Genomic DNA, 12,751 nt, shown 5'->3' on the forward strand with positions numbered 1-12,751 from the left:
ATGCTAAACCTATTCAGGATGAAGTATTGAACAACTTTCAAGACTCCGTGCAGTTGCGCTCGGCCTTACTCATCAGCCACCCCAAGAAGCGCTAAACTCATTGAGTCCAAAGCTTTGAACAACTTTCAAGACTTACTGGTTCATGCAGGGATAAGCGCGATTCAACCACCATCCATGCCATCTTGCATGATCGACTCACTTGTACTGCTGTGCCGAACCACGAAGTATCTCTATCACCTTAGAGTGCTCAAATATATCAGGACGGGGTACCGTCTGAGCAAAGACTCAGAACATTCCGAGGAAAATCAGGAAGGTGTCCAAGATCGAGTCAGGGGGCAATGTCTCGAAATGGAGGCAGCGCTCGAAAGACAAGGTCGAAGTGACGTCGCGCTGGGACCATCCCGAAGAGATGAGGTGTAGACCTCATGGAACCGATGTGGTAGTTGCAGTCTGCGCGAGTAGAGCAGCTTCCCTCGCATTAGGGGTTTAAAAGCAGTCTTCTTGGATCCGCTTCCTGGATGTGTAGCACAAACTCCTGCCTTTACTTTTCTCAACCATTTCAAGTACAGCTTGCTACCATGAGCACCACACCATCTGGCGCAGTGTACTGCATCTTGCACAGCCAATCGCACATAGTGACGGTGGTCATTTGCAGCGTGACTCGGGAAACCAACACCCAGTCAGAAATCACGATCGCATCGGATGCGTCAAGGTGCATATGGTTTTCTTGCTACGCTAATAACATTGTCTGACAATTTCCTAGTCACACACACAGGTTCCTCTCCCATTTGAGCCAAGGTGGCGCGAATCCAGTAGGATGGGCGGGATCTCCTGTGTTCGGCATGTCTCTGATGGCTGGGTGCACGCCGTCTAGAAGTTTTCCTATCAGTTTTTCTGGCTGGGAGGTTAGATTGAGCCATGTGCGTGAGAATCTCAGGCACTGGAACATTTTGGTCAATTTGCGTTAATACTGTAACACTCATTCCATATTGTTTAATTGGTGGCCCCTGCTCCCTCGTTCATTTCCACCGTCTGATTCAAGGGCGGCCCTCGACTCCTTCTTGTCGAACGGGTGCGAAACGAAACCAACACAGCGCAAGCGATCATGGTTGTCGTGCGCGCAAAACGCCGAATTTCCCAGGAGAGGACCATTGGCCGGATTCTACAATCCCCTGATCCCTGCGAAGAACATCGAGAACCCCTGCCCCTGAGTGTGTTGATGCTGCGCAATGTGCATCAAGAACATCGAAGTCTCGAGATACTTTGATCGGGCTGCAACCATCCGCTCCCACCGTTTGGGAGTGTCCCGATTTGCGTCAAACGACGTCGCCACGTATTGCCCTACGATGCTTTTGGCCCGACGTACCCATATCCCGCGTGTGTTGATGAGCCATCCAAAATTTCTAGTACGCCAGCCCGGACTTGACAGCGAAGCATGCGAGCGAGCCATTGAAATTCGGGCTTAGGGGCTGTTACTTTTCATCAATTGTGACCCAAACACTCGGATTTCTATTGCTACTCGAGTAACCCGATCACATCACTGCCGCCGACAACTGGTTCTTAGGTTGCAAACCTAGCACATATGTATTGCCGTCCACTAGCATGACCAAGGCCTGCTGCATTTCCACTCTTCCTCTTTCTACCGCACCCATCGAGAGAAAGTGCACATCGCCCCATACCCTGTGATCAACATGTGCGAATACAACAAGGCATGAATGCACCCAACTTTTCAAAGCTGAACACTATGGGCTAACCCTTATATGCAGATAGAGTACTCGTGTGGCCACTGGCATGGCCAGGCCGCCGTCTGGTGTCCAACATACACCCGTACCCACCGCCGCTGCCCGCCTCAATTCATTCATTACGAGTACCGCAACTGGGAGGTCTGCTCCCACTGCAAGCCGCCCACCTATACCCCCTGGGAGTACTTAATCAACCGCCGGAACCAGCCCGCCCATTGTCTGTAATACAGACTCCAGGGCCGCCGTTGTCGAAACCCATCAGCATTCGACCTTGCCACACTTCCATGAATCATGGGACGTAAGCCAGTCCGAATACATCACTATCAACTCCACCGTCACTGTTCAAACAACCTCTGATTTGAGCAAAATGGAGACAAAAGATAGTGGAACAGCGAACAATGAAGTTGAATTTGTAAATTGTTTGATGTGCATCAGTTGTACGGAGCCTCTGTCCTGTATAGACCTTGACATTGCATGCCTGAATAAATCAGTCCGTCCGTAATAACCTGGCCTGTGGCAAAAGTACTATGTACATGGGAAGATGGCGGCATCATCCAGACTTGCCTAAACGAAGGGGCACAGATTGCGAGAACGATCCCACTACCTGCTCAACCAGACTTGGTCTACTGAGCAAATAGAGTAAGGGATCTCCAGCTGTAACCTTGGGCCGCCCTGCAGAGAGTGCCGTGCATGAGAGTTTATGCTCCAAAGGCCCGCTTATCTTGAATGCCCAGTCTTGCATGCAGCAGCAGGGCAGTGGCCGTCAAGGTGTGACTTATGCACGAGAGATGAGCGCCAGCGCAGATACGGCACGGGTTCACGGTGCTGCCCTGCAAACCGCCACGTCCGGATCGCCCCAGGAGCCCGATCTCACTGTTGCGCCGCGCCCAATGCCCATCACTGTGTTGCACGAGGTGGTCGATGCCGTACCTTGAAAAGGCAGTAGACCTCAGCAATGTCGTCCGTCAAGCTCTCGCTTCTTGAATTTAGACATCTCGACATCATGGACATCCTTGAAGAAGATCATGAAGCTCTCACCGAAGGACGCACCAACGCGGGGCGCCCTGGACATTCTGGCTTGCCTTGCCTTGACAGGGACCTTGAGGAACCGAGCAGCCGTGCGGAAATTCTTCACGAAGGTTTCAGAGAGAACCAGGACAACGCAGAGCGCCCTGAACATCCGCCTCTCATTGATTCAGAAGAAATACACGAGCTGAAACAGCAGGCCTCCATCACTGAACTTGACAAACAGGCTCTGACTGCCCACCCACGCAAGTAAATCAGCAATCATATAGAATGCTACGATGCTGACGAAGGGGTCAGGCAATGTTCCGGACAGCCTACGCGGGTGTGCTAGAGGGGACAAGCTGTATGCCCTCTACATTCCACACGCTAGACTCAAGGAACTTCTACGGAATTCGAGGTCCGGGGATGGATTACAAGGTGTCGTAGTGAGCAGCAGCGCAGTACCACAATCATGCAAGCCAATCGCTTTGAGGCTTTTCGTGGTGTATGATCTCTGGTTACCCAATTCGCGGGTGGGCAACGGTGACGAGAATAGTTCCTGTCGCCCGAGTCGGACTTCTTAATTCCTGCCCGCTACACTGGAGATTATCATAGCAAATATCGACACCTGAATAAACGAGCGTTCGGATGGTCATCTCACGTCTGCTAATGTACTGTGTAATACCACCCTTCATGCTTTCATGACACGTCAGGTAAGCCGCTCCAAGAGGAGTTGCCTTGGTTGGCAAGCTTCCTACAGACGACCCTGCCGGACGAAACGAAGAGTACATTGCCTGATCGATTCACGACCTTGTCCATGTAGCATAGGCCGCATGTCCACTTATCTAGAGCCACGCTTATGCATGGGAAAGGGGCACCAGCGCAGACGAGGCATGCGTCGATGCTGTCCCATAACCGCGAACTGTCCCGGTCTCGACTGCTGCGCCGCAGCCCGAAGTCCATAAAGAGGTCGACGAAGCATTTGACCTCATCTGCAACAGCTCCTCAACCCCATCATCTCCATCAATTCTATCCTCTTCTTGATTCTCTCACAACTTTACTCAAAACCTCGTAGCACCATGGACGCAATAATCGACGCACTATGCGACGTTCAAGATTTCCTTCTCGAGGTTCTGCGCCGGAACCCGACTAACACGGAGGAAGGAGATGCCTGGGTCGTCGGCTCGAAGACTTTGGGGGACCTGTTGCAGGCCAAGAAGATCACCCAAGCACAGTACGACATACTGAAAGCTCACCGACGCAAGCAAACCAACAGCTCGCAGAAATGAGTATGATACTAAAGCTATATAGGAGAGGTGCCGAAGGAGTTGCAGGCCAGGTTCGGCCTTACAGCATATGCTGTGTTCGTTGGGGGCCTAAGTCTCACGTACTTCCAGCCTTATAGCGTGCGGGAAACGGTGGCTATGACTGCCAAAGCTGGTTGTATTGCTATTGTCATCACTTTTCATGCGGTGTTGTCTCTCTATGTTATAGTAAAGATCAACTCCAGGCTCGCGGACGATGCCATGCGCGAGAATCGACCAAGACAATGATAATCGTTCTTTTATACAAATACGAGAGAGGTTGGAAGCAAACACATGTTAAATAGCTCCTGAGTAAACGAGTGTTGGAATTCATGGTCCGCTTGCCACCAAATCCATGATTTCGTGATCTTCCAAACAGTAAACCGAGCTAGCACATGGGACGATGATCAAGTCCTTGAGGTCTACCGCTTCAAAAGTCCTCCAGCTTGATCACCTCGTAAGCCGGCTCTTCGTATGGGTGAGCTCTATGAACACCGTTAGTGACACCAGAGCGAACCAAATAAAAATAGAGATAAGACTCGCTCCTTCAGCGCCTCAACCGCCTTCCTAGCAACATCCTCCCCAACGCACACGGTTTCGATTCGCATCTCAGACACCTCCTCAATCTTGCCCACCGAACCGATATGGGGGTTCGCCGTGTCTCCCGGGCGGAATTGGCCAGTTCCGGTGCTGGAAAAGCAGCATTCGGTATATTGACCTGGGCCGGGATAGCGACCTGCCCCCGCCGCAAAGATGGCCTTCTTGCATGCCTCGGCCCCAGATAGCGGCACACGGAAGATGAGCCTGAATCTGATGGCGGCTGGTGTCATGATCCTAGGCATTCAACGGAGATGAACCTGCAGTTGTTTGAAAAGTATCTGGCCCGGTCTGGGTATAGGTGTGAGGGAAATTTTCTGTCAACCTGCCCGAAAGACTCGCCTTTCCCAGCCCCGCACGGCACGCGACATGTGGGTCGGGGTGACGGCCCCGGGGATTTTACATCCTTGCAAGATGAGCACGGACCAAGAATTACCCATGGGTAATTCTTGGCCCGTGCACTTGGGGATATCCTTCACTAAAATGATTCGGAATCCTGTACTCGTGTTTTCGGCGCTTGTCATTTGTCGCCTGTCTCTCGTTGGGCTGCAATGTAACCGAACTAGCGTATCGCCCAGGGGATCCACATCCCGACCGCATTTCTGTCGTTCGCTACGATTGTGCACTTTCATTTTCTTCCTCAGTCGTCGTGGTATTCATCTGCTAGATTGAAATGCATTTCAAGCTTGCCGAGAGAGGCGTATATGTCGACGAGGAAGATCTGACGGATGCCCCCCCTGAAGTCTTACAATTCTTCCTCTCTTTGAAAGACAGAAAAAGCAACGAGACGGGTCGTCAGAGCAGGCGGTGGACCGAGGCAGGGTGTAGAACGCAACAGGAGGAGCTCAGCGAACTCATCAGGTCGTTGACGGAAACGATTGAGGAATCAGCCGGCCAAGACCCATCGCGGGTTAGAGCTTGTCAATTTGGGCAAGATATAAGACCTCTAGGTCCTATTGAAACTCATGTTGAGCTCCTCGCGCCCCATCTATTTACCCAGAGAAGACACACAGCCAGGCAACATATTCAATACCTTTAAGTTGACCAACGTTATGAAGATTATCACCGCAACAATTCAATTTTGCAAGTGACGAGAACGCGTAATTCTCGTCGCCTCCTGCCACCGCCAACGAGGAGCTGTGTGACGACGACATGGATTCATCGGGCACGATTTCAGACGTGCCAATCGAGCAGCTGTATGACGAAGCCATGGAGTGCCTGTCAGAGGGCAATTCACAGTATAACGAGAGTTGGATCCTCTTGCCGCCATCTGCAGCCACCAGTGAGGAGGCGCAGGGCGAACACCTGGATACATCCAGCGCGTTGTTTTCAGACACATTAAACGAACAGACGCATGACGAAGGCATGGCCTTGCTGGATTTTTTGATTCGGGATATCGATTTGCAGGGTGACAGGAAGTTCCCCTTGACGCCACCTGCGACTCCGATCGAGGAGCCGCGTGACGAGGACCAGGATTCATCCGGCACGTTGTTTTCAGACGCGTCCACCGAACAGTCGCATGACGAGGGCATGGAGTCTATGGATTCGCTGACTTTGTTGTTTTCGGGAATCAATTTGCAGCACGATGAAGGCAGTGGGATAACGGCCCTGTCCCCTCCCCCAAACCGAAGAAATTGGACTACCCGATGAAGACAGGACAAAATTGGACGAGCCCTCTCTAACACATGTGGATGTAGATTGTATCTAAATAGCAGAGACCAACCCTTATACCCGACGGAAAACCCTGGAGCAGTGTTTCTATTGGGATATGACACAAGCCCGCTCCCCATCAAGAGGCTCCTCACAGCCTTGTAGTATGTAGAAGGTAGATGCCATGTGCGCCTCAATCACTGCTTACATAAGCCAAACGCCTCCATTCCTGCGCCGTGGACCGCCGGCTTGTCTATCCTCTGATGAATGAAACATCGTCATCAAAGGGATCAATAATAAGGTCTCCGCTGGAAATACTGTGGGCGTCCAATTGAACACTCATAACCTGCAATGCAGATTGGCAACCATGCGATAGCCTAGGCAGTGCTTGAGCGACGAATTCCACGTTGAGAGCCTGCCGGCGCGAGTATGGCGCTTCACAGCCACATTGTTGCGCCCCAGCTTCACAAGCACGTGAGCAGCTCTAATGACTGCGGATGCGCGTTGGCTCATGGCCGAGTGATCGTGAGGAAAGAATGAGGAAAGAATTGAACCATCTCGTGTCTGCTCGTGTCCTCTGCAAAAAGGGTTCCGTGACATTCCAAGCAGCCGCTCCCAGCGAGCGAGTCGGCCTGTTGGCAAGTGTGAAAGGATTCGACCAGTGAGCCACAGCAGCAGACCCTACCAGAAATAAATGTATCTTTCCCGATGATCGACCTTGTCCATGTAACATCGGCCGCACAGGCATTCATCTAGGACACAGAACTTATGCATTGGAAGGGGGCAACGCAGATGAGGCACGAGTGAACCACGAACAGCCGATCTCAACCAATTGACCAAAGTTGCGCCGCAGCCTGATCCCCATAAGTAGGTCGCCGACGCATTCGATCTTGTCTACAAACCATGGACAGCTCATCAACACCGCTCACTGCCGATCCACGGGTACTATTTCTCAAGTCCTTTGCCCGTGATTACAAGGCACTCAACACCGCTTTGTCCGGCGTCTTGACTGGCCTGCGCGCGCTAAACGAACAACCAACACCCAGTATGGAGTAAGCTGTTGCTTTCAGAAGGTCCGACAATTTTTGACCAAGAACGTGGGCTGCAGACTTGAACAGCGCGTTCAAACAATGGTAACTGAGACTCGCCGTCATGCGACGACTGTTAAGGAGCTGATGAATGGGCTCGACCGGGGTTTGGCAGTCGCGAAGGACGCAGAATCCCGGAGGAAGGTAAGAGACCCTGCAGCCCGAGGACGTAGCGCCAGTCGTCGGTGGAGATCTAAGTTTGCAAAAGCGAGGGGCAGTCGACACTTTGAATGCTACACGCGAGATCAAGCGGTCGCGAACCAGATCTCGGTCAGAAGGCGACATAACGTACGGTAGTGCAGCACAAGTCCGTTCACAGACCAAACGGCCCGCTTCAGATTATCAACGCGGTGGAATTGGCTCTCAGCAGGAGATAACGCAGTTCTGCTCAGAGGAGCCCTTGCCTTTCGCCTCAACAGAAGCCCCACAGAGCTTAGGGTCTCGGCCAAACATTCCGGTGGATACAGCATTTGAGGAGACTTCGGATGGTATCCGCATTTATGGACCGATCTCAAGCATCAATCAGATCGCAAAGGTGGCGGTCGATCCACCGTCGGAGCTTTTTGCTACTCGGCGTTCAAGCGTCGACCAGGAGGAACAGTGTGGCCGGTCAGCTGGGGAATGAAGATGGTGACCGGTGCTGGGCTGGACTGCGGAGCTTCTACCAATTCAACACAGCTGTGAGCATATGACTGTCTTTTCTGAGGCGTCCCTTACGCATTCGCGTCCTCGCATCTGCCCACCAGTGACCACGAGGACTGATCAGGCGTTGACCCGCACTCGTGCCCTGACCTGTTCCCCACCCCCAACCTCCCCATCTATTCGCTTGCTATTGCGGGGCTCCATTGCTGATAACCAGCCACATTGTTCTAAGTGGTCGGTCAGGGTTCAGATACTGCGGATGATCAGGAGTCGTGCGACGTTGGGCACTGGTCGAGTGTGCTTGCCGAAGTCTGAGATCTCGTCTCACACATTGGAGGCAACACAAAACGCGACACCCCTGTTAGAATGCGCAGTGTTCGTACCTCTGACTTCTCCCACACGATATGCACTGTGCACACTTGGCGCGTTCCCTCAACCAATCATGGTGATACTTCTTGACAAACGACCCAAGCACAGCAGCATGCCAAGTGTCGTACGACGCGGTCTGTTCGTGAGTTCCAAAGTCACGAAATAAATGTGGGTACAGTCAGTGCGTGCAGGCCCCAGCTTATTGATACGGAGCGCCTCCCCGCTGCCGCACAAGCGACAGCATATAGAGCGATGCTCCGTCGAGGACCATGTGCTCTCAGCAATCATTTTATTTCTGTCCTCTGTGTGACCTTTGCTTCCCCTCCGCCAGATCACAGGCCCGAAAGGCCAGAATTCAAAATGAGGCTGCTTCCTCTGGAAAACTTCGATCCGGAGAGAAGCTTATCCCCGGCCCAAGGACCCCAATCATGCTCAAGCCAGTCGTCGGATCTGAGCGAAAACTCAAGCCGATGCTCGCCGCTGGGTCTGACTGACGAGACAAGCCAGCGACCAACGCCCCGGGCCGACACGGACGAGGAAATCGTATCTGACTCCGAGGACTCCCAGGGTAAGTACTATGGCATTTCTTTTTTCTTTACTAACATTGCCAGTTCCCGTATCAACTACTGCAAATATGCTTGTGGAGGCCGATGCACATGAGCCGGACAAGGAACTTGAATTAGACTCAGACATTGAGAACTCCCAGGGTCAGTACTGTGGCTCATCTTGTTATTTTCTTCACTGACCTTGCTAGTTCCCGAATCAACTACTGCGAATATGCTTGTGGAGGCCGATACATTTGCTTTAGGGAGCAACACAACACGAATTGTAGAGCTTTTTCTGGAATCTGACTATCCAGGTAAATCTCATCCCACATTCTTATGACTATTACATATTGACGTCGCTAGTCCCCACATGGAGACAGAAGGGCATCTAAACGATGCAAACTCCTCCAATACCACCTTGAAACATCCTTTATAGCAATCTGTTCGCACTTACCCAGGAGCAACGACAGGGTCCGACTAACTTGAACGTGATCCTTCCAAAAGGGCAAGTCCAAAGAACACTGCTCAGGTGTATACGAAGCTACGGAATTCTACATGTATCTTACTTGTTTTTGCGAGTCAATATTTGCAGAGTTTGAAGAGAATATACAGAGAGGAGTGTGTATTGAAGTGAGGGAGATTGATGGTGTTAGTACGTTATCAAATTAGATCGTTTGGCATTTCTGATTGCTCGTGCGTGTGTCAATGTTGAGAAGCCTGTGACGCCTGTGACGCGAAAGCTCTTGTAATGATGAGTAATTATCCATGCACACTTTCCTGATTTCTTCTCTCCCTTCTCCTTGACTCTCCCTCATGATCAAGCAGTCCATGACACAATTCACATGGCTAATTAGAGCACTCTGTGTCTTCTCTGTTCTGTGTCCAATCAGTCAGTAGCTTGCTACAACATGGATCACCCTGTCATGTGTGGTTATTACATTCCAAAAAGAGTTCTTGTTGTGTGATCCATTTGTGATGTTGGTCTGAGAGGTTAATGCAAGGATTGCCACTATTCTGTCGTCCAAAGCCGATGACGCAGGGTGCTTCTATGTCTCCATGCCTATGTGACATCTTTGGACATTTCTGTGCATTTCTGTGCATTTCTGTGCATTTCTGTGCATTTCTGTGCATTTCTGTGCATTTCTGTGCCCCTGCCCTTATGATGGATGATGCCCTCATGTGGAGGGTGACATCCTTGGGCATCTTTGGGCATTCTTGTGCATTTCTGTGTATTTTTGTGTATTTCTGTGCCCCTACCCCATGAAGGAGGGTGGCCTAATGGAGGGTGACATCCTTGGGCATTCTTGTGCATTTCTGTGTATTTCTGTGCCCCTGGCCCTCATGATGGAGGGTGACATCTCTCGGTATTTCTGTGCATTTTTATGCATTTTTGTGTCTTTCACTCATGGATTGTGATATCTGTGGGCGTTTCTGTCGCCCCTGTATACCTACCTAGTTGCCCCTTGTCTTGAGATCCCGGTTACCCTAGCCAGTGACCATTCTGGCAACCCATGACAGAGGCAGGGGGGGTCTTGGTAGAGTAATTCACTCACACTGCAAGCCTACAGCTACAGAAATTCTGTCCTTGAAAATACCTAGGTAATTTGATGTCAACTGGTACTTTGTCACTTGAGCGTGACTCCTGAAAGTTGACTTTGAAATTGAGTTTGCTGGATTCAAGTTAATACTGCTGAACTCCCCGCCCTTTTTGCAGTGGGTGCATGTCTTGACGGGGAGGCGTAATATGCGCCCTGTATGGTAGTTTTGGCGGGCCCATCAGAGCCTCAATAGACACTTACATAAGCATCGGGCCCCTCCCAACCATGACGTCCCTACCTGAGCCTGCCTTAGCCAATTCGCTTTCCCATTTTATTCCTCCGCTACATCACCCACTCTTAACACATTATTTTGTGAATTAGCTTTGTGCACAGGAAGTGGATCAACTCCGCGAGTACCTACCTAATGGCCGCAAGACGAGTTTTCCTGAGTGTCTCTGCAAAGAGTAGTCATTGGCCTCAAGTTTGCGAGTCGGCCGAAGAGGCTGTTCGGATTGCGGTGGAGCTGATCAAGAAGGAGAACATCATTACCCAGTGGGGCGTTCCGAGACTGCTGGTGGAGGAGAGATGGGGCTCGAGGACTCACATCGTTTTTGATATTCTGCACGACACCTACAGCTCCCAGGAGGCCCATCTCCCAGGCCACGGGAATCTACCTGTCATTGCGGTATGGTTGAGCAAGAAGGAAGTTGTGCAAACGGCTTCCGAGGGCATACAGAAAAAGGTCAACGACGAGGTCTGGGAAGTTCACAGGTTGTCTGGCAAGGGGAGTGAACCGCCTTTCTTTATTGATCACTCAGGCGGCAAGGTGCCCATATTCATGAACCCACGCACAACAAAGACGTCGTAGGGAACGTCAATTCGAAGAAATCCACACTTGCTTCCCGAGATCTTATGTCTGTGATGAATCGCCCTCGTGGCTCGCCATGCTCTTATATCGGGGAGGCTTTCCATGTCTTTGCACACTCTTGGACACCATGGGAGAATAGCCTGGTAGGGAGGGGTATTGCCAAATTGAGCAGCGCACATGCGACGAATGCTAGCGTACTCCACGATCAAGTGTGTGATGCAGGATGGAGGGCGCAGTCCACACTTCCCGCGCCTCTTTCTTGCTGATGCGACCCTGCCCAAGCAGTCAATGTACCGACAAAGCTGTCGCTCCGCAACATCCTGGTCCCAGCGGGTGGTGTTGGGATCAACTAGAGCGGAAGATATGGCTCCCCTAATAGACCAAGACCCGTTCCTCGAGCGCGATTTAAGATCCCATCTAGGGGCAAGGCATGTTGCGCACCCCAACGAGTCGATGAATGGATAACGGGGTACACTTACAACATCTAGAAGCCTCGTCAAACAGGCGTGCACTAAATCATTCTCAACATTACATTGCTCAGACCCCTTTTAGCACATTTGAGTGACCAGAGTTGATTGGGCTCGGAGTTTACTATTGGAGGGGCCCGCGGGCTGGCCCGCGTGTGTACGTTGTTGACTGCATGGTCGCATGGCGTCCATGAATTCATCAGGACTAGGATTGATCCGCCATCCGGCGCTATTCTCGCTCATATCCCGCCTTTGCCATTGGAGCCGTCGCTACCGCCGGCGTCGACGCAGTCGAAGTCGGACTTAGATCCATGTGCAGGTGACGAAAACGCCCGGAAGATGATGGGTCAAGTGAAGGACCTTTACCATTATTACCGATCTCACAACAATTTCCCTGCCTCGAGCACCTATGTCGTTTGTGCATTATATCAGAACGAGGTGGCACTGCCGAACCAGCTGGCTATAGTGCAGGAAGCCTTTCGACAGATGAGACTGGACCTGATACACACACTTACGACGTGCCCGGAAATCGCGCTATTCCTGGCATTGCCACCTCGTTCCTCGACGGAAAGTTGCCCTCTGTCTGGGTGGAGGACAAGCTAGTTGCAGGCAATCTTCCTGTCGAGGAAGGAGACGCCATCATGAGTCAAGATCCAGGACCGTCCATGAGTTCTGGTCAAAGAAATGTGGCACAGAAGTCAACCTGGTCAGGGGGAGGCAAGGCCCCGGCCCCTCCGTGGGAACAGAAAGAAAAATACGGTGTGCCAGGTCTCTTGCCCCCGGACCTGGCGCGAACGCGGGGTCCCCCAAGGCGCTTTTCCCCTGTAGTTCTTCGAGACCCGCAGGATAGAGGTCTACCCCCTTCTTGATGAGGCCTATATCTTCGTCAGAGTGCGAATTGTCTAGTTATGGGCATTAGCTCATCGTTGTTCTATC

The 12,751-nt window shown here is 51.6% G+C and overlaps 6 protein-coding genes across 6 annotated transcripts; 5 read left to right on the plus strand and 1 right to left on the minus strand.

The window, feature by feature from the left end:
- Nucleotides 1–2,697: 2,697 nt before the first annotated feature.
- Nucleotides 2,698–4,036, plus strand: J7T55_004257 (uncharacterized protein; the record flags this gene model as incomplete). Its single annotated transcript, XM_053136283.1, has 3 exons — nucleotides 2,698–3,017; nucleotides 3,082–3,193; nucleotides 3,749–4,036. 3 exons carry the CDS (start codon nucleotides 2,698–2,700, stop codon nucleotides 4,034–4,036), a joined length of 720 nt encoding a protein of 239 aa, XP_052986123.1.
- Nucleotides 4,037–4,481: 445 nt separating this feature from the next.
- On the minus strand, nucleotides 4,482–5,248 carry J7T55_004258 (uncharacterized protein; the record flags this gene model as incomplete). The annotated part of the gene is made up of 3 exons (XM_053136285.1): nucleotides 4,482–4,536; nucleotides 4,643–4,885; nucleotides 5,085–5,248. 3 exons carry the CDS (start codon nucleotides 5,246–5,248, stop codon nucleotides 4,482–4,484), a joined length of 462 nt encoding a protein of 153 aa, XP_052986124.1.
- A 73-nt stretch (nucleotides 5,249–5,321) lies between these two features.
- Nucleotides 5,322–6,298, plus strand: J7T55_004259 (uncharacterized protein; the record flags this gene model as incomplete). Its single annotated transcript, XM_053136286.1, has 2 exons — nucleotides 5,322–5,558; nucleotides 5,783–6,298. The coding sequence occupies 2 exons, from the start codon at nucleotides 5,322–5,324 to the stop codon at nucleotides 6,296–6,298; spliced, it is 753 nt and encodes a 250-aa protein (XP_052986125.1).
- Nucleotides 6,299–7,201: 903 nt separating this feature from the next.
- J7T55_004260 (uncharacterized protein) lies at nucleotides 7,202–8,011 on the plus strand (the record flags this gene model as incomplete). Its single annotated transcript, XM_053136287.1, has 3 exons — nucleotides 7,202–7,350; nucleotides 7,407–7,530; nucleotides 7,595–8,011. The coding sequence occupies 3 exons, from the start codon at nucleotides 7,202–7,204 to the stop codon at nucleotides 8,009–8,011; spliced, it is 690 nt and encodes a 229-aa protein (XP_052986126.1).
- A 746-nt stretch (nucleotides 8,012–8,757) lies between these two features.
- J7T55_004261 (uncharacterized protein) lies at nucleotides 8,758–9,334 on the plus strand (the record flags this gene model as incomplete). Its single annotated transcript, XM_053136288.1, has 3 exons — nucleotides 8,758–8,965; nucleotides 9,009–9,104; nucleotides 9,306–9,334. The coding sequence occupies 3 exons, from the start codon at nucleotides 8,758–8,760 to the stop codon at nucleotides 9,332–9,334; spliced, it is 333 nt and encodes a 110-aa protein (XP_052986127.1).
- Nucleotides 9,335–10,904: 1,570 nt separating this feature from the next.
- J7T55_004262 (uncharacterized protein) lies at nucleotides 10,905–11,348 on the plus strand (the record flags this gene model as incomplete). The annotated part of the gene is made up of 1 exon (XM_053136289.1): nucleotides 10,905–11,348. The coding sequence occupies one exon, from the start codon at nucleotides 10,905–10,907 to the stop codon at nucleotides 11,346–11,348; it is 444 nt and encodes a 147-aa protein (XP_052986128.1).
- Between the last annotated feature and the right edge of the window lie 1,403 nt (nucleotides 11,349–12,751).

Source organism: Diaporthe amygdali, assembly GCF_026229845.1.
Source record: "Diaporthe amygdali strain CAA958 chromosome Unknown NODE_87_length_12751_cov_64_424807, whole genome shotgun sequence".
Lineage (NCBI taxonomy): Eukaryota > Fungi > Ascomycota > Sordariomycetes > Diaporthales > Diaporthaceae > Diaporthe > Diaporthe amygdali.